At 36.6% G+C, this 22,319-nt stretch overlaps 1 protein-coding gene across 5 annotated transcripts in view; it reads left to right on the forward strand.

Moving 5' to 3' along the window:
• ADAMTSL1 (ADAMTS like 1) overlaps positions 1 to 22,319 on the forward strand; it is a 1,134,116-nt gene that overhangs the window by 863,650 nt on the left and 248,147 nt on the right. For all 5 annotated transcript variants that reach the window (XM_074197566.1, XM_074197568.1, XM_074197565.1 and 2 more), the window contains one exon: positions 12,458 to 12,584. In XM_074197566.1, coding sequence (XP_074053667.1) covers positions 12,458 to 12,584 — 127 coding nt within the window. The remainder of the gene's footprint in view (positions 1 to 12,457; positions 12,585 to 22,319) is intronic.

Genomic DNA, 22,319 nt, shown 5'->3' on the forward strand with positions numbered 1-22,319 from the left:
TTTACCAGGGTATAAGACTCTAAAACTTCGAGACAGAATCAACAGGGAGCTAAGTTCAAATATGATGTTGCCATTTATCATCTATGTGACTGTGGATAAGTGCTCTGTCTCTTATAAATCTCTTCATTATAAAATTAGCATTATCTCTTCATTATAAAAATAACCTAGGTGGCCCAGTGGATAGAGAGCAGAGGCCCTGGAGTCAGAAGGATCTGAGTTCAAATTCAATGTCAGACATATAAGAGTGACTAGGGGTGTGACCTTGGGCAAGTCACTCAACCCCATTGCCTTGAAAAAAACAAAAACAAAAAACAAAAAAAACCCATGCATGCTAATACTATCTAATAGGGTTGTTGTGAGGAACAAATGATACTATATGAAAAGTCTTGCAAACCTCAAAACCGTGTATGAGATAACATGTATTTATAGGACTTTGAAACTTAAAGTGATCTATAAATTCTTGCTGTTATTGCATGATTATCAGTTAAATTTAATCATTGGAAATCAGTATGTTGGGGAAGGAAGAGTGGAGGCTACACTCAGAATTGTCCCACCAAACAGGTCCTTGAGGCTTCAGTTGACTGGATTATTTGAGGGAGTAGAAAGGTTCTTTGGATATGGGGATAGGAATGGGGGACTGGGGAATTCATGCAATTTCTCTATCCTTCTGTGTCCTTGCCCTTTCTCCATTCTCCCTTCACACACACACACACACACACACACACACACACACACACACACACACACACACACACACACACACACACACACACACACACACACACACACACACACACACACACACACACACGGAACCAGAGCAATTTACTCATTCTTCTGATTATTTTTGTTTATATTACATGCCTATGTCTTTTAGGGAGATCTTTATTATCCATAAAAGTCAGTGAATGGTGGTATGGCCTAGAGTTTTGAACTAGAAAAATGCAAATTTTCTCGTGTTATTTTATAGAGTTAGCACTTGTCTGCTGTGCGTGCATGCGTGAGCGTGTCTGACTGACCGCAGCAGCAGAATGATGGCTTTGTGGGGGCTCCTTGCTTGTATGGAGGCATTCCAGGGCAGACGACCAGCTGCTCTCCTGTCTCCTCAACAAAAGGGGCCTGTGTTTGAATAGAAATTCTCCACTGTATGCGGCAGCAGCAGAAGGGAGCCTGAGCGGTGATGTCAAAGTGTGCCATGATGTCACCACAATTCACAAAGATTAAAGTTAATGCCATATGAAATGAGGCCAAATTCAACACTCTCCCCCTTGGGTACTTCACAGACAGAGAGACAGGAGCAAGGCCAGGGGTCAGGTCTTTGTATAATTTTGTTTCGCATTCTCCAGACACCCTAATTTTGGAAGTGGGCTGGAGAGGAGGGAGAAGGCAGGCTGCTGAAGCACAGACCCCCCCTCCCCCACCCCCAACCATCTGGTGAGAACAGATTCTGGCATTACTATTCACACATGTCTTTAGGAGGTTAATTCATACAGTTGCTGCTTGAAAAAAAAATAGCCAAAACCAAGCCGGCAAAAAAAAATTATATGGAGTTAAATAAAGTCATGCAAATTAGCAAAGAGGGTTAGGCCTCCCCTTAAAATAAGTCAAGATTAAAAGAAATCAGGCTGCAAGCATCTAAAAATTTTACAATACTAGAATTTCACTTTACAGCTGCTAATATTAAGCAAAAGAGATATGGGGCAAGTCCCCCTTCTGACCTCCTTTTTCTTATCTGTTCATTAAGCAGTGCTGGAGTGGGTCTACATCATTTTTAAGATCTTCTCAAATTTTGACATTGTCTCAATATATTTGATGTCCCATTATCTTGACCTTGAAAACTGAGTGTATTTGAAGTCAGAGATTCAGATTCAACATAAGGGTACTGGAGTCTCAGAAGTCTCTTTTTGCTCTTCTTGGTTTGAAGTCTGAGAGCCAAATCTCTATCATTTGTTACGTGAGTAACTTTTAACTTCTCTAGACCTCAGTTTCCTCACTTATAACAGAAGGATGTTAGGGTCTCAGAGGTCTCCTGTTGCTCTAAATCTTTTGGTTCTAGGATACCTAGATGGTGCAATGAGTGAGTAGAACACTGACCCTGAAGTCAGAAGGACCTAAATTCAAATTTGAACTCAAATGTCTTAAATTTTTATGACTTTGGGCTAGTCACTTAACCTCATGACCTCACATCTAGAGCTATCTCCAGTTATCCTGATTCATATTTGGCCACTGGACCCAGATGGCTCTGGAGGAGGAAAGTGAGGCTGGTAATTTAGCACAGCCTCCCTTTCCCTCAAATCCAATTCATGTACTTGTTATGACATCATTTCCCTGATGTCATGAACTTCAGGAAGGAAGTACAAATGTTATTATTAAATCTTGGTTCTAATAACCTTAAAATGTAATCAAATATTGGTAAAAAAGAAAGACCTGTTTCTGGTTTGTTTGTTTTTTTAAAGCTCTCTGCTCCCTTTTTTCATTATATTTCTAATATTTTCATTATCTGTTCCATTCACTATATGCTCTGTAAATATCTTCAGATTTTTGACTCTGGAAGAGCCAATTGGAATCCCCTAACATCTCACTTTTCAATGATTGAATATTAGATGCAGGTATGAAATACAGCACATTAGACTTAGGAGTCTAAGAACCTGAGTTTTATCTCCTTTGCTACTTCCTAACCATGTTCTCTTGGATACTTTATCTTTCTAAGACTGTCTATAAAGTGGGGATAATCATAGCTGTTCTATCTTCCTCTATCTACTGTAAAGGTCAAATGATATATTTTTTAGATTTGTTTTTCTTTTTTTTTCAAGGCAATAGGGTTAAGTGGCTTGCCTAAGGCCACACAGCTAGGTAATTATTACATGTCTGAGGCCAGAGTACTCCTGACTCCAAGGCCAGTGCTCTAGTCACTGTGCCACCTAGCCACCCGAAATATATTTTTGTTAAAACATTTTTGTACTCAGACAAATGTAAGGCATTCTTATTATCATTAACATCATCAGTTTTATGTTTCCATTTAGCCTACTTGAGGTCCATTGGGTCTGTATAAAAACCAGAATGTCATAATCAAAAAACAAAGTCCTGTGAAAATACCCTTAACCTTTCTATCATCCACTTGGGTTCCATTTCTACATTCATGAATCCCGGAATTCCTTTATTTGATCTCAATATTTTACCATTCTGGGTTTCTCTCTGCTTTATACAACCCCCAACTCTATTCTTCATCCTCAATGTAAATTCCATTCTCTCTTCTCTGAAGTTCTTTCTCAGGCCCTTAACCTTCAACTGACTACACACTCTTCCTTTTCATATTTCAGCCTCTGAGTGAATCAACTCATCCCCACACTATCTTCTACTCTCAATTATCTCAATCTTCGTTCTACAGCCAAAAGAATTATACCTTGCCAAACTCCAACCCAGTATTATGACCATCATCTACTTCTGACACTTCTGTTTATATGTTGCTGAATGAAATTGGAAAAAATCATGGAATCTTGATGACTGGACCCCCAACACATTTATGCTGTCTAATTTCAACTAGATCCTCACAGAAATAAGGCAGGCAGTTCTAATTCTCCCTAATTCACTACTCTGTTCTGTATAGTAGCTCTTCAAAACCTTTTCATTTTTCCTTCTCAACCTTCTCCCCCTCTGAAAATTATGACCATTCTTTAAAATCCTCCCTTCTCCCCTTGTCCTCACCTCATATCATTTGGAACAGTTCATACTAGTGTCTCTTCCTTCAATTTGGTCACAGATGAAGAACTGGCTTTTTTCCCAGGAAAAATATGTAATAAATAACAAATTTAAAACAAAATATATAATAAAACATAAATAAACCTACCTGATCTTTAATTCCATCCCCTGTCTACTTCTCTGGTAAAATACTCTCTCTCTTCAATCTCTCCCTACCTATTAGCTTTCTCTGTGATACCTACAAATATACCTACATGTCTCCCATCCTTTAAACATGCTCGTTTAATCCAACCAGCTCCACTTTCTAACAGCCTATAGCTCTGCTCTCCTTCATAGCTAGACTTCTTTAAAAAACCATTTACAATCAGTGCCTCTCATGATTCTAAATCCTCTACATTTTGACTTTAGATCTGAAACTTCCCTCTTCACTGCTATCTTTGATCTTTTAAACTACCAAATCTAATGACATTTTTGTATTCCTAACTTTCCTTGACCTCTCTGCATCATTTGACTCTGTTGATCACCATATTCTCCTGAATTCTCTCTCTTTTCTAGGTTTTTGTATCACTGTTCTGTAGTGTTTCTCTTACTTTATGCCCAATTTCTTATTGAGGACATCACCAATCTCCCACACCAAGAACTTCAGTGCCATCCTGAACTCCTCACTTTCATTCACCATACTGTCTAATCCATTATCAAAAATTATCCTTTCTACTATGTCCCCCTTCTTCATGGAGCCACAATCCTAATTCAGTCCCATATCTTCTCTCACCTCAACTACCACAATAGCCTGATAATTTTCCTTCTTGTTTCAAATCTATCCCCACCACAATCTATCAAGAGTCCCCACTTCAGTCTAAAGAGTCATTCTGATGATGTTATCACTTGCTTAATGAGCTCCAATGGCTCTCTCTTACCTCTAAGATATAAATTCACATATTTGACAGATAGAGCTGTTCACAACCTGGACCCACTCCCACTTTTCCAGCAATCTTATACTTTACTATTTATGACCCTTCTATCTATACAGACTTGCATACTGTTCCTTGGACAGGATGCTCCATGGCCAATCTTCTTGAATTACATTGGCTAACTCCTTTGCTTAGAATACTGTCCTTTCATTTCTGTCTTGACTTCCTTCAATACTCATCTCAAATCACACTATCTTCAAGAGGCTCTTGCTAGTCTCCCCAGACACTGATGCCTTCCTCTCTATAAATTACTTTTATCTGCCTTACATTGATCTTGTATATAGCTAGTTGCTCACAGATAGGTTTTTAGGATCATATGATCAGAGGACCCTTGATATTATGTATTCCAAAGCTTTACTATACTAATGAAAAATCAGAGACCTAGAGAGATTAAATGCCTTGCCCATAATCACATACGTGCTAATGGCAGAGTTGTGCTTAGTCTTTGAACCTAGCTCCTCCAATTCTAAATCCAGGTACCTAGGTGGCACAGTGATTAGATTGCTGAGCCTAGAGTCAGGAAGACTCATCTTTGTGAGTTCAAGTCTAGCCTCAGACACTCACTGACTGTGACCCTGGGCAAATCACTTAACACTATTTGCTTCAGTTACCTCATTGGTAAAATGAGCTGGAAAAGGGAATGAATGATAAACCTCTCCAATATCTCTGACAAAAAAAAAAGCAAAAACAAAAACAAACAGGGTCACAAAGAGACAGACATGACTATAATGACTGTGAACAACAATAGCAATAATTATATGGTCACAAAATGTATGTGTGCAGGGTCATGAAGAGGAAGGTAGGTAAAAATAAGAGGGGAGATTATTCTAAGAACAGTCAGATTTGTAGAATTACTTTCAGCATATTCTTGTCTCCTCTATCAAGTACTGAGGAATTTGAAAGTTTCTTACTTCACAGTTTGGACCCACAAAAGCTTGACATCACTGGCTCACTATTTGTTATTGGAGCCTGGGGAGCCCACAAGGGAAACTGTTTTCAATGTGGCCACTGCTCTACTTAACCAGGTGAACCCATATGAGCCTGTCAGGTTGTCTGCCCCAAAGTTGGTGGTATTTACGTTATGTGTATTGTTAACTCAGACTCCTTATTTCTCCTGCAACTCTTTGTGAAGACCTTTTATTGTACATATTTGAGTGTCTAGAGAATTCTAGTCTCGTGTTCTCCCTGTTCACTTGATGTCAGCTTAATAGAGTGCGGGGAGAAAACCATCTCAGCCCATATTGTCGGCTTGATGCCTAAAATCCAACATGAAATCTTTACCTTCGAGCCCAGCACAATCCATGCCAGAAAGTTCACTGCCTGAGCCAACTTGGATTGGATGTTATTGTTCTGGGGTTTTGTTTAGGAAAGGTTTGGTCTTAGTAAATCCTGAAGGAAAGGAAAGAGAAGTGGGAGTTCTCTGAGAGGATGACTGGTATGTACAATTGGAATTCCTGGGCAAAACCAAATATCCAAGGGACAATGGTAGATGATGATGATGATGATCCATTAATGACCTATGTACAATACAAATAACATCCTAATAGCAATGAGTCTCATTGGTCCTGTTTTCAAACTTTCACTTCAGGAATACTGTCCTATTTCTTCTCAACTGTACTTGAGGTGATATGCCTCAGTGAAGTCAGAAACATCATTCGATCACCTAGCAAATCAAATAGGAAATATTTGTGAAATTCAACTGTAACTTAAGGGAAGAATCATAATAAATTACTTTAGATCAAAATAATTCTTCAGAGTCCTTCCCATCAGAGTTTTTTGGTGGTTTTCAATGGCATGAGGAATTGAAAGCTGATTTTTACCTTTCATCCAAAATGTAGTGGCACTTGATAACATATAACCCCAAATGGCTATCCTTAGCTGCTAATAGAACAGACTCTCAAGCATCCTTATAACACAGGAAGGTGTTATAGAGATACTGCTTCCACATTTTGTGATTGTCTGAGCAGATCTGGTCTTTCTTTTTGATCTAAAATGAATATCTCTCTGATTTCATTGAATTTTTTTATGATTTTAAGAAAGCATATACTTTGGTAGAACAAAATGTGGCCTAAAAGACTGACCTCAGACAAGAAGATCTCTCACATCAATGACAAAATTTTCTGGGATGCCATGAAATGCTTGATTAAAGAGACTGTCCTCTCATATAGGGCTGAGTATTGACACAAATCAAAATGCTAGCTGGAAGATAGCTATTTGAAAAAGGCCTGCCAGTGTTGTGGGGAGAATACCCTTTGAAATATCTGAACAAAAGAAAAATTTTCTATCAACATTGAATTTCTTGGTATACTATTGTTTGCAGATAATAAGTGCTTATTATGTGTAATACTAGGAAAAAATAAAAGTCTTCTCAATGAAATCCACCATGTGAAATCCATAATGTGAAAGAGAGCAATTCTATTACCCACAATGAAAAAAATAATGTATGGAAAATGCCTATTGTATAGATTATGACTTGGTGCTAGGTGAATAAATTTTAAAACTGATTTATTAGCATGATATTTCCTCCATTAAAGACTTACTCCTCTACATTGCAATGCCTCATTCTACCATGGTGGTGACACTGGTTCCAAAGATCATGAGAATAAAGCACAAATTCTAGAATTTGCCAAACTAGAAAGGTTTAGACCATGGGCTTGGTGAATGACTATATCTCTTAACTAAGAATCAACCTAACAGAAGTAGGGAGGCTTATCACCAGTATTTTCAGCCAGAAAACTGATAATATTTTCATCAACAGAAACTCTTAAAGATTATCATCTAAGTAAGAGGGGGATTACAATCCACATTGGTGAAGACATTATTGACAATAAAAATTCACACATCTTTGACATCCAGTTTGCAGATAGATAATGAAAATAACTTAGAGTTGAATAGTAGGAAGAAATGGGAAGAGATGTGAATTAGGAATTGATTGAGATATGAAGTGTTTTGCCCAGGGTCACATACTCACTGTGTTTCAGGAAGGACTTGAACACAGGTCTTCATAACTCCAAATCTAGCTCCCAATACATTATGCCAACACTGCTTCCCTTTCTAATATTTAAGATTTTTAAAAAAAGATTTACCAATAAATGAGCAGCAATAGATGTATAATAATATACTGGTAACCTTGGAAAAAATAAAAAGGAAATGGGCCTCTTGCATTAACAGATCTGCTGTGGAGGATTTTAAGGAAGTCATAACCAAGAATCACACAGTATGAAACAACTGTTAATTTGTTCTTGTAGAGGGGGTTCCCCCCCTCTGAAAATCACAGGTAGATCTTTCAAAGCACCAAAGTATCTTACATCTAAAATCTTCTATGTTTTAATTCGTAGCACACTAGTGTTTTTTTGTCACTGAGTAGAACTAAGGCTAATATCTCCCCTAGTTTCCTCTCAGTTCACAGTGTTAGATTTTAATTAGCATTTTTACTAATGTATTATTATTTAACACTTATTGAATGTCAGCATATTCCAGTCTCTCAACAGTGATTTACTTGCCCTAATATAACTTTAAAAAGGCAGGGGGAGATCCATTTGGATTAAAATAAGGAAATTATATCTAATAGAAAAGTATTCCACATGTAGAAAAGAATTAAGTTGGAATATTTTGGCATCTTAAAGAAGAATTGATATCAAGAAAAAAAAACAATTGTGTCAGAAAGATGTTAGTCATTTAAACAATGAAGTTAAGCAAAACACAGTTAGAACTAACTTGGTTCATTTCCTAGGGTTCACAAACCCACACTTGAGAGTTCCAAATCTAGTGCTGGGGCCAACTTAGCCCTGAAGTATGTAGCTTTCCATTTAACTATTCTTAGCATGGCTATTTTTCTAAGTTTGCAAAGTTTAACTGTTCTCAACACAGCTTTTGCATCAGTGAGAAATATGTAGGATCAGAGAAAGAGGGAGGTATGTAATTATCTCTTTTGGTTCCTTTTGAGTCAAATAATAACACAGAACAGTTCCAGAGAAATCTAAACCCTTTGGGGAAATCAGAGGTCTTTGTAATTTGAAGAGAAAATTCAGGAAAACTTCAAATACTCCCACTAGAGATGGTAGACTTTTTTATACCTCTTGTTCATTTCATCTCTGAATAGAGAAAAGTACATTGGAAAATTAAAGCCTTTTCTGAATAAATCCAAATATTTTAGAAGTATAGGGAATCCTTTGTCCATGTGTATATTTGTGTGTGTGTGTGTGTGTGTGTGTGTAATAGATTCAAAGCTAAAGTGGCTATTATGTTTTACAAAATGTTTTTTTTTTTCATATAAAAGTGGGAGCTCCTTAGGGGAATCAACTAGTTCAACTTAATTTCCAAGTTTTTTAGGGTATGATCATCTCTATTTAATGTCACAAAATGTTGTGGACCCCAACAGAAGAAAAAGTATACTGTGTCCATTTTTTTTGAGAACATGCATTGAGAACAGGTAAAAGGGTACTCGGGTTTTGGTAACATTTTTCAATGAATTTGTATTTTATTCATCATACTATTATATACATAATTTGAAAAATAGTGATGCATTTACATATATTTTTTTTATACAGCCAACAGAAGGTATTGTTAGATTTGCTTTTGTAGTTGTGACTCTATGGCTCACATGTTGGAACCATTGATTTAGTGGTTTGACTATTTGGCATTTCTCCACCTTCTACTCCCCTGCCCCCTTACTTGAGATTCCTTGGTTACAACATGATTGGCTAGTGCCTGGAACTGATTGATGAGTGAGTTAAAGGCCATTGGGCCAACTATTTGTAAAGTGTTGTTGATAGTAAAAACAATGCCACCAATAAAAAAAAAATCCCCAGGCCACACAGCTAACACAGAACCAAAATGGAATTAGTGCATTCTAGTGCCTGCAAGGTTTCAGCCCACCCAAAAAATACTTTTTCTTGCCCATGGAAATATTTTTGTTACTGTCATATAGAAGGACACTAACAAAGGGTTTTAGAGTTTTTTTTAACCACAACATGGATCTATATAGACAAAGCTTAAATGGAGTCTGAGACAGGAACTCTAGTTTCCCCATTAGGTTGAAGAGGACAGCAATCTGATTATGGGTGGGTATTTGACTAAGATGCTGTCTATTCATTTTAAACACAAGTGTTTTTTACAATGTTTTCCTAATAGATTATTCATGTGAAAATGTTTGCTACTCTGAAGGAGCTATAACTTTGTCATCTGTTTAAAAGATGTTTATGTTTGTTTTTTTTATTTGAACAGTACACATTACCCACCACATTTTTTAAAACCAGGCACATTCAAAACTGAATGCTAAATAAATCATATTTTTAACAATTGCCTGAACAGATGTTTGCAATTATTAAATATAGCCCAAAAGAAGAAGCAAATTAAACTAAGAATAAGGATCATGAACCTCAATATATGAGGACAGCCTAAGTGGTACTTTGGGCAAGCACTTGACTTTTCTGAGCCCCAACTCCCTCATGAAACAAATGAAGGATCTATTCACCAAAATAGAGTGGTCAGAAGCTATGAATGGTTTTCAAAAGAAGAGATACACACTATCAACCACATTTTATCCAAATCATTACAAATAAGAGAAATTCAAATTCAATGGTCATTTCATTTATTAAACTATTAAAAATAAAGAAAGAAATGGTAACTGACAGAAAAGCTGTGGGAAAACAGTCACACTAAGATTTTTTTTAATTTTCTATTTCTATTCCTATTTTATCTATGCCTTTTGCTTTTGCACAATTTTCCCCTTAAATTTTTAATTTTTCCATCTCCCATCCTAAATCTCTCTCTCTCTCTCTCTCTCTCTCTCTCTCTCTCTCTCTCTCTCTCTCTCTCTCTCTCTCTCTCTCTCTCTCTCTCTCTCTCTCCCACACACACACTCACATATACACCATCACCCACACACAACCTTCCTATGAGTTCTTTGAGAACAAGAACTATTGCTGTTCTCAACATTCCCAGTAGCATACATAGTTGACACTTTATAGAGAACAGGAATTGGAAATCAAATATGATCTGAGAGATACACTAGCTATGACACTGGGCAAGTTACTCACCCTCTGCTTCAGTTTCCTATCTATAAAATTGGAAGAGCAGTAGCATCTACTTCCCAAGTATATTTTAGAGTTAAAATGAGATTTTATATATATAAAGATTTTTGCAGATTATAAAGTACTATATAAATACTAGCTTTTATTGAGACAAATCAAATATATAAATAAAACCAACTGATACATCAAACACATCTGGCATAGTATATAGTTCTCTACCTTGCTCCAGAGAGAAAGAAGGTCTTTTCTGTCATCACACCATCTTCCTTTCCCTGGACTGAATTTGATTGTTGCAATCAATTAGTTTTCCTGTCTTTTAGTAGTGTTTCTGTTTACATTATTATGGTCATTGTGTATATTGTTCTCTTAGTTTTGCTTATTTCTCACATCACTTGATTCAAGTCATTCCATGATTCTCAAGATTCTTCATATTCGGTGTTAGGATTCCATATGCATACAATTTTAATGTAGCTGTCAACTCTGTTAATTGAGCCAATTTTTCTGGAAAGTAATTTTGAATTAAAAGGAAATGTCATTTAACTGTTCCTGTCCTTTGACCTCATTATTATAAGGGTATATACCCCAAGGAGATCAAAAAAAGAAGCAAAGGTCTAATACAACAAAATATTTGTAGCAGCATCTTTTTTGTGTTAGCAAAGAAAGTGAAACAAAATAGGTATCTATTTACTGAGGAATGGCAGAACAATTTGTCATGTGTTGTAATGGGAGGAGGAGGTATATCTGAAACAGGCCAGGTTTTTGTTTTTTTAAAGGCATCAATAAAATTAAGAAGAATAAAATGAAGATCCTTGACTAGATTGTCTTTAAAGTTCTCCAAGCCCTAAATCTCACGATTCTCAGTACAAACTGGTATTAAATTTAGTCTAGATTTGATTTTGACTCTAGAAGTCAAGAGGAGAAAATAGAGAATTAAAAACATACCAGTTCTATTTTCATGTAGATTAGTAAAATCGATGAGCCTGAGTTGGACTGTGCAGTTTAGCAGCCAGCCTAATGGCATTTAAAATCCTATGTTTGCTACTGATCACTTCCTTAAATTCAGAACATATAAGTATTCTTTCCACAGTAAAACTCTTAAAATTGCCTGTTATGATTTGCCTGAGGCTCATTTCTTTTCTGGTTATCTCTTGAGGTTTTTTTTGTTTATTTGGTTTTGGGGATTTTACAGGACATAAATCAACTTTTTTAAAAATCTATATTCCTATTAGTACCATATATTGAATTTTGTAGGCATTCAATAAATTTTTGAAAAGTTTAATTGATTGATTGATTGATTGATTGATTGATTAATGCAGGAATTGTATTGAGACCAAATTGGAACTTAGGAAAAAAGAGAGAAGGACGGGGGCGCTGAGACAGACAGACAGACAGACTAACAGAAACAGAGAGAGAGAGAGGTTTGCAATAATCTGTTTTCCTTATCCCCTCCCAGACATGTCTGTGGACACATATGCCCACACATAGGTCTGCACACATACATACATAGAAAGTTTTCCATCTCTCCCTCCCCCTATGTCTGAACTGCAAAAGCCATTTGGAGTCATTCTAAATTTCTAACTCCCAAGTTCAGTTAGAAACCTGGCTAGGTTCAGATTCCTCCATGGGTAACATATTTTACAGCCCTCTAGGGAAGATATGAGAATAATTTGGTGGTAATTAGTCACAAAGATGGATCTCTCCGTCAGTAGGTGCTCAGTTTGAACTGTACATCTTTCTTTTTTTTTTTGTCAGATTGTTGGCTGTGACCACCAACTGGGAAGCACTGTCAAGGAAGATAACTGTGGAGTCTGCAATGGAGATGGTTCCACTTGCCGACTGGTCCGTGGGCAATACAAATCTCAACTCTCAGCAACCAAACGTAAGCCGGGACTTGACCTTCAATGGGATGGAACCTCTTAATGCTTGTCTAGTAGTATATTTGTATATCTGTGGCAGAAATTAAGACACAGCTGGGAAGAAAATGAGAAATGAAACTGAGATTTGGGAGAACCCTGTTCATCACTAAACAATGACCTAGTTTGGTAGACTTGGGAAGGATAAGGCTATCAGATCAAATGAATTAAATTTAATGTTTTATTTCACTTGCTCAAAGGAAGATAGTATGTATTTGTTTCCCCCTGTGGTTCAATGCTAAATCAAGTATCCCAGTGGAAGATTTAGCTTTGTTTCATCCCATCCTATCCCATCTCATCCCATCCTCTTCCATCTTATCTTATCCTATGCTAGGTGGCACAGTGGAGAGAGCAATAGCCTTGGAGTCAGGGGAACAGGAGTTCAAATCCAGCATCAGGCACATGATACTTAACATTTAGAAGCTATGTGACCCTGGGCAAGTCACTTAATCCTGATTGCCGCACATCAAGGGCCATCTCCAGTCATCCTAATTCATATCTAGCCATTGGATCCAGATGACTTTGGAGGAGAAAGTGAGGATATGACTTAGCAATGCATCCCCTCATTCAAATCCAACTCATGGACTTATGATGGTATCACTTCCCTGATGTCTTAGTCCTCTTTGAGAACAGAGGACAAACAACATCCTATTCTATGCTATTCACCTAACCCTTATTCCCAAAAGGCCATCTTATACCTGTATCTGGTTGGTTACAAAGAAAATTAGGCAGAATAGTGAACAATCACCTTGAATCCAACACCATTATGAAATAACAATTCAAAGCAATTTGAGGAGAGGTGGTTAAACAATTCAAAACTCTACTGATGGCATTCCATATTCCTAAATAAAAAGCATATTATTATTCTTTATGTAAAGGAACAATTTGCAGTGGAAATCAGAGCTTGGCAATGAAGCTCAGTCAGTTTTTTCTCCCAGTAATTTAAAGCCAATTCTAATCTTTCAGAGCATATTTTTAGGAAATAAAAAATTCACAAGAGGGTGAGGCAACGGCTCTCACCCACTGTGCACCTAACAAGGGTAGATGGAATACCTTTCTATTCTTCTTCTGTTAATACTGTTAATAAAGTGCTTTCTTTTAGGTGAGTCCAAGATAATTGTGTTAATGAATGAGATATAAATGACCTCTTTAAGACACCCAACAAGTAGTTTTTATTCATCCTCTATTTGAAGGCCTCCAAGGAGGGCCAAACCATAATCTTTTTTAACTTCTATTTCTTTAAAGTTAACATTCATTTTTTTTAATTTCAGACTTCAAATTCTTTCCCTCCCTCTAGCCCCACTCCGACCCATTGAGAAAGCAAGGGATATGATATCCATTATAGATGTGAAATCATTTTAAACATATTTCCACATTTGTCATGTTCCAAAAAGAAAAAAAAAAGATGAAATTCCTTCTCTTTTTTTTTAACCATCCCTCCTCAAAAGTTGTTTTACTTCTAACCATTTCACCCTCATATTTACTACACATATACTTCTTTCTCTTGGACCTTTCTTATCCTACTTCCCTGTTAGATAAGATAGCTTTGTATATTCAATTAAGCATGTGTGTGTATATAAGCATGTTTGTATATATGTGTTTGTGAGAGACTGAGAGGGAGTGAGTTTTGATGAGGTAATGTGTTAAAGAGAAAGAGAGAGAGAGAGAGAGAGAGAGAGAGAGAGAGAGATTTTTGAACTAGTTCATGAGACTGAGATTCAAGGATTAAACACCTTTTATGTGAAATAATTTCCCCATTCTTCCCCAACTTTCTCCCTTTTCCAAGTAGATCCTTCTTTCTCATCTTTCCATTCTTTTTTCTTGAGATCATCATTTCATAATCAACTCACATTAATACCCTTCTCTGTGTAGATTCCTAACTGTTCTAATAATGATAAGGTTCTCAATAGTATACATGTGTTTGTGTGTGTCTATACACAAACATACATGCATATATATCTTATCCATATATACTTATATACTTAAATGTGCATATAGGAATGTAAATTATTTAGACTTATTAAGTCCCTTGTGATTTCTCTTTGAAGTTTACCTTTTTTTATCTTTTTTCATTTAAAAGTCAAATGTTCTATTCAGGGTTTGTCTTTTCAATTTGTCAGTGAAGAATACTTGAAAGTCCTCTATTTCATTAAATATCCAATAGCCCCCTGAAATTATAATCAGTTTTGCTAGATAGTTTATCCCTGGTTCCTTTACCTTCTGGAATATCATATTCCTAGCTTTCTAGAGCTATATTGTAGGAACTACTAATTCATGTGTGATCCTAACTGTGATACCATGGAATTTGAATGGTTTCTTTCTAGCTGCTTTCAATATTTTCATGTTCATCTGGAAACTCTTGTGCTTTTCTATCACCATAGTAGCTTTTTTATGGTCCAGTTCTGTTTTTAGTCATTCACTCACTTTCCATCTTATTTCTTTTCTTATTTCACATTACAATTTGTATCTTTGCTCACCTGGGGCAGGAGGCGAGGGTAAACATAGGCAGCAAACATAGTTACAAGCTTCAGGCTTTTTCACCTTGCTGTTTTCACAATTCTGGATGCCTATAAGTTTCCAGTCTTCCAAGCTGGTATGAACTAGGGAAAGCTGTGGTCACAGTTCCCCTGGTCTTTATTGTGGTCCATAGCAACATGGGAACTCTATTCGCTTGAGACAGCTCCTTGTGATTACAAGCTTTAGTGTTCCTCTTTACACTTCACAACTGCTATCCAGAGCTAGAGCCCTTGCTCCCTTGTGACTGCAAGCCCTCCTCTCTCACCTGAAATTGGGTAATGAGCAAAGGTGTTGCCAACTTTGGAGATGCTGCTGCTCCTGTTTGCTTGTTGCTGTAAACTCCACTGCCACCCCACTAATGTTGCCACACCACTAGGCTCTAGGTCAATTCACACAGACTTCTCTTTCTTTCATCCTAAGTAGTCTTGGGCTAGAAAAATACCTCACTCCGAACTTTTGTTGGGCATGCTACTCCAGTTTTATTATTTTAAAGTTGTTTGGAGAGAGAGTTTGGCTTTGAATGCTTCCTCTACTCTATCATCTTAACTCTGCCTTCATACCCATGACCTCTTGAAGGAACCCATTAGATTTTTGGACATATCTAATTCTTGGGAAATTTCCCCATGATCTGAGGGATCAACTCCTGTTATCCATTGTCATCTGTTATTTTCAATGCAAAAGGTCATTTTCCTCTACAGAGAAAACAGTAGCAAAATAAGAGCTTCATATCTCTTGTCAATTATCATCCCATTCAAGCAGCAGTCTTATAATCCTTCTTTGGTTTTCCTCTTTTCCTCAATATAGCAGAAACCAGCATAAAAGCCACATTAGCTTTTCTATCACATACCTGATCATCATTATTATAACTCCAAAAAAATACATTATCCTTTTGATTGTACTTTCTGTATGTATTTTTTTTTTGAGATTCAACCTTCCTATCTGCCCAAGCTGGAGGTAGAATGATTACTCATAGACCACTCTCACGACAGTAGAGAAGCTTTGACCTGCTCCATTTTTCAGCTTGGGCTGTTTTTTATTCTCCTTTATGTCTCCTTTCTCCCACAAACCATTATTGGTGCCAACCTTAACATAGAAACCCACATTAGCCCTACTGTAGCTCAGAAGTAGTAAACTCAAGGTCACAGTGGTTAGAGCACCAGCTCTGGAGTCAGGAGGACCGGAGTTCAAATGTGAACTCAGACACTTAGCTATGTGACCTTGAACTCATCACTTAACCCCATTGCCTTGCAAAAAAAAAACCAAAATCATATAGTCCCACTGGACTCAGCCTCCTAAACAGTTGGAATGTGCAGTCACACCTTGTTATGTTTATCTTTATTTTAATTTATTTTATTTTTTATTCTAAAATGATTAGTAAGTTTCTTGGTAAATTCACTGATATATTCAGAAAACTCCAACTGATCATGGATTTCAATTTGAAGTTGACTTTGTAGACTATCTCTTGTCCAACCTTGTCACTCTATAGATTAGGTACCTAGGGCCAAACAAGATTAAGGGACTTATCCAAGGTCCCAAAGACTTTGTAGCAAATATAAGATTAAAACCAAGATTCTCAAATTCCAAATTTGGCATGCTTTCCACTATGTTATTCTTTCACTGGAATTGTGCACCAGTGTGACTTTAGCATATGGGTTCCTTTGTGAATAAACACTATCTCTATTTACAGATTTTCTTTGTGTCCTAGGAATGCCTAGTATTCAGGATGACAATGGACCCCTCTATGGCTATTTGCTGATTGACAATGAGGCATAAAATATGAACTCAAACAAATATGATACCATATCTAATTTTTTAAAACGTGCATAGGAGAGGTGAAAGAGGAATGAGTAATTTAAAGAGAGTCCCTTTAGCTGGGGTCATTGGCACTGAGGATGGGACTTCAAGCTATACCCTCAACAAATAGACTCTGTTGGGCACATGGACAACACATATCAATGTTTGGGGATAAGAAAGAGCAATGTGAGAGTATAGGGTCACAAGTAGTCCTAGATGACTAGAACATGGAAAAGAAATAAATGGAAAAGCACTAGGGATAAAGATTGTGGAGGGCCTGACTTTGATGTCAGATATTAGACACTGGGGCCACTGAAAGGTTTTAACCACAAGAGGAAACTGAGATTCAGAAATTACCACAAAGTCATATGCAAAGGTGTCAAACATGTAGCCCAAAGACCAGCACACCTGCAAAACTCCCAGGTGGAGCTTAAACCAGACTAAAATGTCATTAAGAAATGTTTAACAAAATACATTTAAAAAATAATAAAACATAATAATGTTTATTTGTGGTTGTTCAATAGGCAACCCATTGGCATCTGTTTCTATTTTAATTTGATGGTATACTACCACCTAGACTTCATATTTGTAAATTGTATTGGACTGATTGTGTCAAGGCTTAGATTAGTGCAGATACTCCTGGAAAAGTCCTGTGATTACTTAAAGGAGTTTAGTCTGTCTATCCACACAGCAAATTCCGAATGGATGAAGAATATCCATTGCCCATATTTTAACATGGATTTAGATTGAGACTTTATAGAGCTTACCTTATAGTAAATACTTCGAACAATGTCTGACCCATGGTGAGTGCTTAATAAAAGTTATTGATTGATTGATATACATAAATCTACTGCTATATCTATAACTTTATAAAGAGATTTCTCTGAAGATGTATATGCGACAGAAGGTAAAAAAGGACATTGAGTTGGAGCCTAGAAGTAACAAAGCAAGCTACATTACTTTTGGGAAATTCTAAAGCCCTTAACTGGCCCCAAGCTTATGAAAAGATCCAAGGCCCATCTTTTTTATATTTGCTTTGTGGCATTTGAGTTCAAAGTTCCTTAATTATATCTTGAATCTTGAAGTCAGATATTAAGAAGGATATTATAACTTTAAATAATACCTCCAACTCTAATGCTCTAATATTCTTGTGGTTTTATACTTCCATCAATAGTGGCCCTCTCTCCAACCATGCAGAAAGCAAACTACCCAAAGGGTTCCATAGTTTAAAAAAATGACCACAAAGAAAATTTTAATCCATTCCAACTTCCAAGTAATTATTTTTTGAAACGGATGGTCTTTTTTCCCTTATCTGTCACCAAGTCTGTCTTCTGCTCCATCTTTTCACTCCCTATCCGGGAGAATGAACACTAAAGTACTTGCTCTAATATTCATAAGGTCATTTGTGAGTTTGGTGGCATGAAAGACTCGAATTAAGTTGGACAGTCTTAGGAAGAACAAATATTAAGCAGACAGAGCATCAGAGACCATCATCAGGTCTGAAAATACCTAAATGAAGTGTATTATAGTGGAGAAATTGGGGGAGTAAATTATATAATATAAAACTCGATGATTGCATATCATGATAAAATGCAATTGTTCCCTTTACCTTAGCAGTATATGTCCTCAGGACCAAATGATTTATACCAATAAAACACAGCCTGAGCATTAAACACACCAAAATCTATAGCAGATGGTGAACAAGCCCACTCATTTATATTTCTTCCACGTTAGAAGACCCCTACACCTCATATTTACAAACTGAGAAGTGACCCATGGGCAGGTTGGAGATTAGTCTGCCACGTGAATCTGATTGTATAAATATGCAGCTCACCATTCCAGGGGGTTTAGAAAGTGCTCTGCTGTGTCCTTTCCTTGTGGTCTGCCAAAAGTCACCAAGAGCTTTGTTTTCTCCAAGCCTCAAGCACATTTCATGTTCCCCACATTGAATTCATTTTCTATCTGAACATATAGAATTGTATTTTTTTCCCTCTGTGCTATCAGTTAGCAGTGGAATAAAGAAAGAAAAAAGTGGGGGGGTGGAAGAAGAAGGGAGGGTGTAGAAAGTGGATAATGGAGGGTACCAGAAGAAAAGAAAAGTTGAAGGATCCTTTAAAAAACATATCACATAATAAGAAGGGAAAACACTTAAAGATTAAAATGTAACCCACCTTTTCTAAGTTTTTAAGAGGAAATAAATGTGCTGATATTCAGTTTTTTAATGTCTGCCTATTCTCTCCATCTTCCTACTCTCTGTCCTCCCAACACAAAAACCCACCAGTTTAATTTTGGATTACATATTTTATTGCATGTTCTTGAAATTTGTGCCATATTTTGTTCATTATATATTTCCATAACACTTTATCCTGGCAGCAGAGCCAACCCAAGATAAAATTGTGACAGGCCCAATTTGAATTTGATGCCTTCTGGCTTCCTTTTCATTATGATTTTTCATTTTCTGGAAGCTCCCCTCTACCATTACCTGCTCTTACAGATACACACACACACACACACACACACACACACACACACACACACACACACACACACACATAAAGTACAGGGGTCTTAGGCCCTTTAACAGTCTCTTTTTCAACACCTGTTCCTAGGAAAGAACTAAATGATCACTTCACACAGATAAACATAAGAAAACTTAGTATATTACTCCCTTCAGGAATATCTACATTTTAAGAGTTGATAAAAATCTCTAACTTAAATCAAAGGAAATAAGGTTGCATTATTGGAGTTCAGATTTTAGATGACTAAATCAGGGAGATATATTTTCCTTAAGCTGCTCATATGTAGGTCATCCTGAGCATTGCTACTGGAGGTAGCTTTTCAAGATATATAGCATCAGAAACAGAGAACTCCCAATTCATTGTAATAACAGCTCGTGTTTCTTTAGAACTTTGTCTTTTACTTTCCTTAGGGCAACTCTATATTTACAAGTTGTTATCACCTTTTTCACAGATTAGGAAACTGAATGGTTATTTTATGAAAGAATGTCTTATTTTGCTATGTCACCTCAAGAGGTAGTCAGTTCTCCATCACTGAGGTCTTCAAAAACTCCCACTATGGGAGTTATAGAAGAGATTCTCAACTGGATTACTTGAACTTAATGCTCCCTTATTTTCAGCAGCAGTCAAATGAGGAGGTTACGATCCCTCTCCAGCTCTAAAATTTTTCTATCCCAATGAACTATTAAAATTTGAAATTATATCACTAATGACAATGTTCAAAATTAATGGAGGCCAAATCATTGCTTACCTTGATGTGATAGTTGGATTGAACCAAACAGCTCCAACACTTATATTGGACAAGTATAAAGGGAGTCTTTTGAGAGTCCTCAGGGATAAGTTCAGCCCCATACCCCTACCTATCTTGGCATATCAGATAAATATACCTTCTGATCTAAGATGTTATGGGTTTCCTTTGTCAGGCCAGATCAGATAGGCAAGATTTTTCCCTGAACATGAGAGAGAAAGAGTGTGTTAGTCACACCAAAGAAGGTTATTGTTCTTAACAATCTACCCTTACTTAGAAAAATAAGTAAGAGCATTTGCATACACTAGCCACTTTAGCAAAGGTTTGCTTATTCTTTTTCCAAGATTCTTCAATTTGGGAGTGGGCTGGGGATGTGATGCCCTACTAAAATATTCAGGAGGGCCTGCTAAGGAACTGAGGAAGGAATGAATAAATGGTCTGCACATATGCAGGCATACTTCCTACCCAATGACCTGAATGATGAGCATCCATATTAAAGTGGGAAGAATCCTGGAAATGCCCCTAAAGATTCTATGTTTAAAATTTGATTCTTCATGAATGAACTAGGGCAAGTCATTTATCGTCTTCTTGTCTATTTCCTCATCATTCACTTTACATAAAAGACTTAGATTAAATTATGGGTTCTTAACCTGAGGTCCATGGACCTCTCCCTACTCCCACAAATAATCTATTTTCTTTTGTAATCCTGTTAGTTTATTTTATGATAAAGAAAATTATTCTAAGTATCTATAGCCTTTATCCCTTAGAGATGTCCATGACACACAAAATAGGTTAAGAATCCGTGGAGAAAGGGACGGCTAGGTGGCGCAGTGGATAGAGCACCAGCCCTGGAGTCAGGAGTACCTGAGTTCAAATCCGACCTCCTCAGATATTTAATAATTACCTAGCTGTGCAGCCTTGGGCAAGCCACTTAACCCCATTTGCCTTGCAAAGAAAACCTAAAAAAAAAAAAAAACAATCCCTGGAGAAGATCATCACTTAGATTCTTTCCAGCTCTAACTCCTAAGCAAAGTCTTACAGACTTTAAAGTGGTCAACTGGCTGATTTTTCACTCTCTTTCATGAGACTGCAAATTGTCATTTGATCTAACTGAAGTGTTTTGTGAAGAACTGAACATTTCACCTGAAAACGTGTATTGAATACTTCTGCAATGAAGAAAGAAATTATTTTACCTAGAAAATGTTAATGTATGTAAGCATACTATCCCCATCAAAGCACTCATTATATCCGACCATTTGGCAATGCCTGAACTCCAGTTAGAATGTCTCACCTCCTAAGCTACTTATGGGATGATATGTTTTTATGTACCCAATAGCACTTCCTTGGCTCCATTAATTTAAAAAATCAAGCCCAGCAAAATAGAGTTAAAAAGAACTACAGCTGACACATATTAGCTATGTTACTATAGGCAAGCTACTTAACCATTCAACACTCTAGAAGAATTGCAAAGATATAAGTTATAGATGAATTGCCCATATGAATCAATGTAAGGAGTTTCTATATGAAATATCATGCTCCATGTTTTTTTAAAATAATTTTTTTCAATCAATGAAAATTCAACTTTCTTTCCCACCTCTTCCACCAACATTCTCCAATGAAAAAGGAAGGAAGGAAAGAAGGAAGAGAAAGGCAGGAAAGAAGGTAAAGAAGGAGAAAGGAAGGAAAGAAGGAAGAAAGAAAGAAATTTTAAAAAGAGAAATAAAACCTGTAATAAATATGTACAGCCATGCAAAAAATATTACCTTTTTGACCATTTGACAACTGTGTATATACATGTTTATATGTGTACATGTATTAGCCTATATACTATACACCTGTCTCTGGTGGGTAAACATGTTTCTCATGAGTGGTCTAGAATCATTGTTGATCATTGTATTGTCAGAGTTCCTAAATCTTTCACAGTTGTTTGTCTTTAGAATATTGTTATTACTATATAAACTATTTTCCTCTTTCTGCTCACTTCATTCTGCAATGATTTATCCTAATCTTTCCAACTTTCTTTAAAGCATCTTTTTTTTGATCATTCACAATTGTATTCTATCACATTCATATACTATAGCTTGATCATCCATCTCAAAATGATGGGCAACTCTTCATTTTCCAGT

The sequence above is a fragment of the Macrotis lagotis genome, chromosome 8 (genome assembly GCF_037893015.1).
Source record: "Macrotis lagotis isolate mMagLag1 chromosome 8, bilby.v1.9.chrom.fasta, whole genome shotgun sequence".
NCBI lineage: Eukaryota > Metazoa > Chordata > Mammalia > Peramelemorphia > Peramelidae > Macrotis > Macrotis lagotis.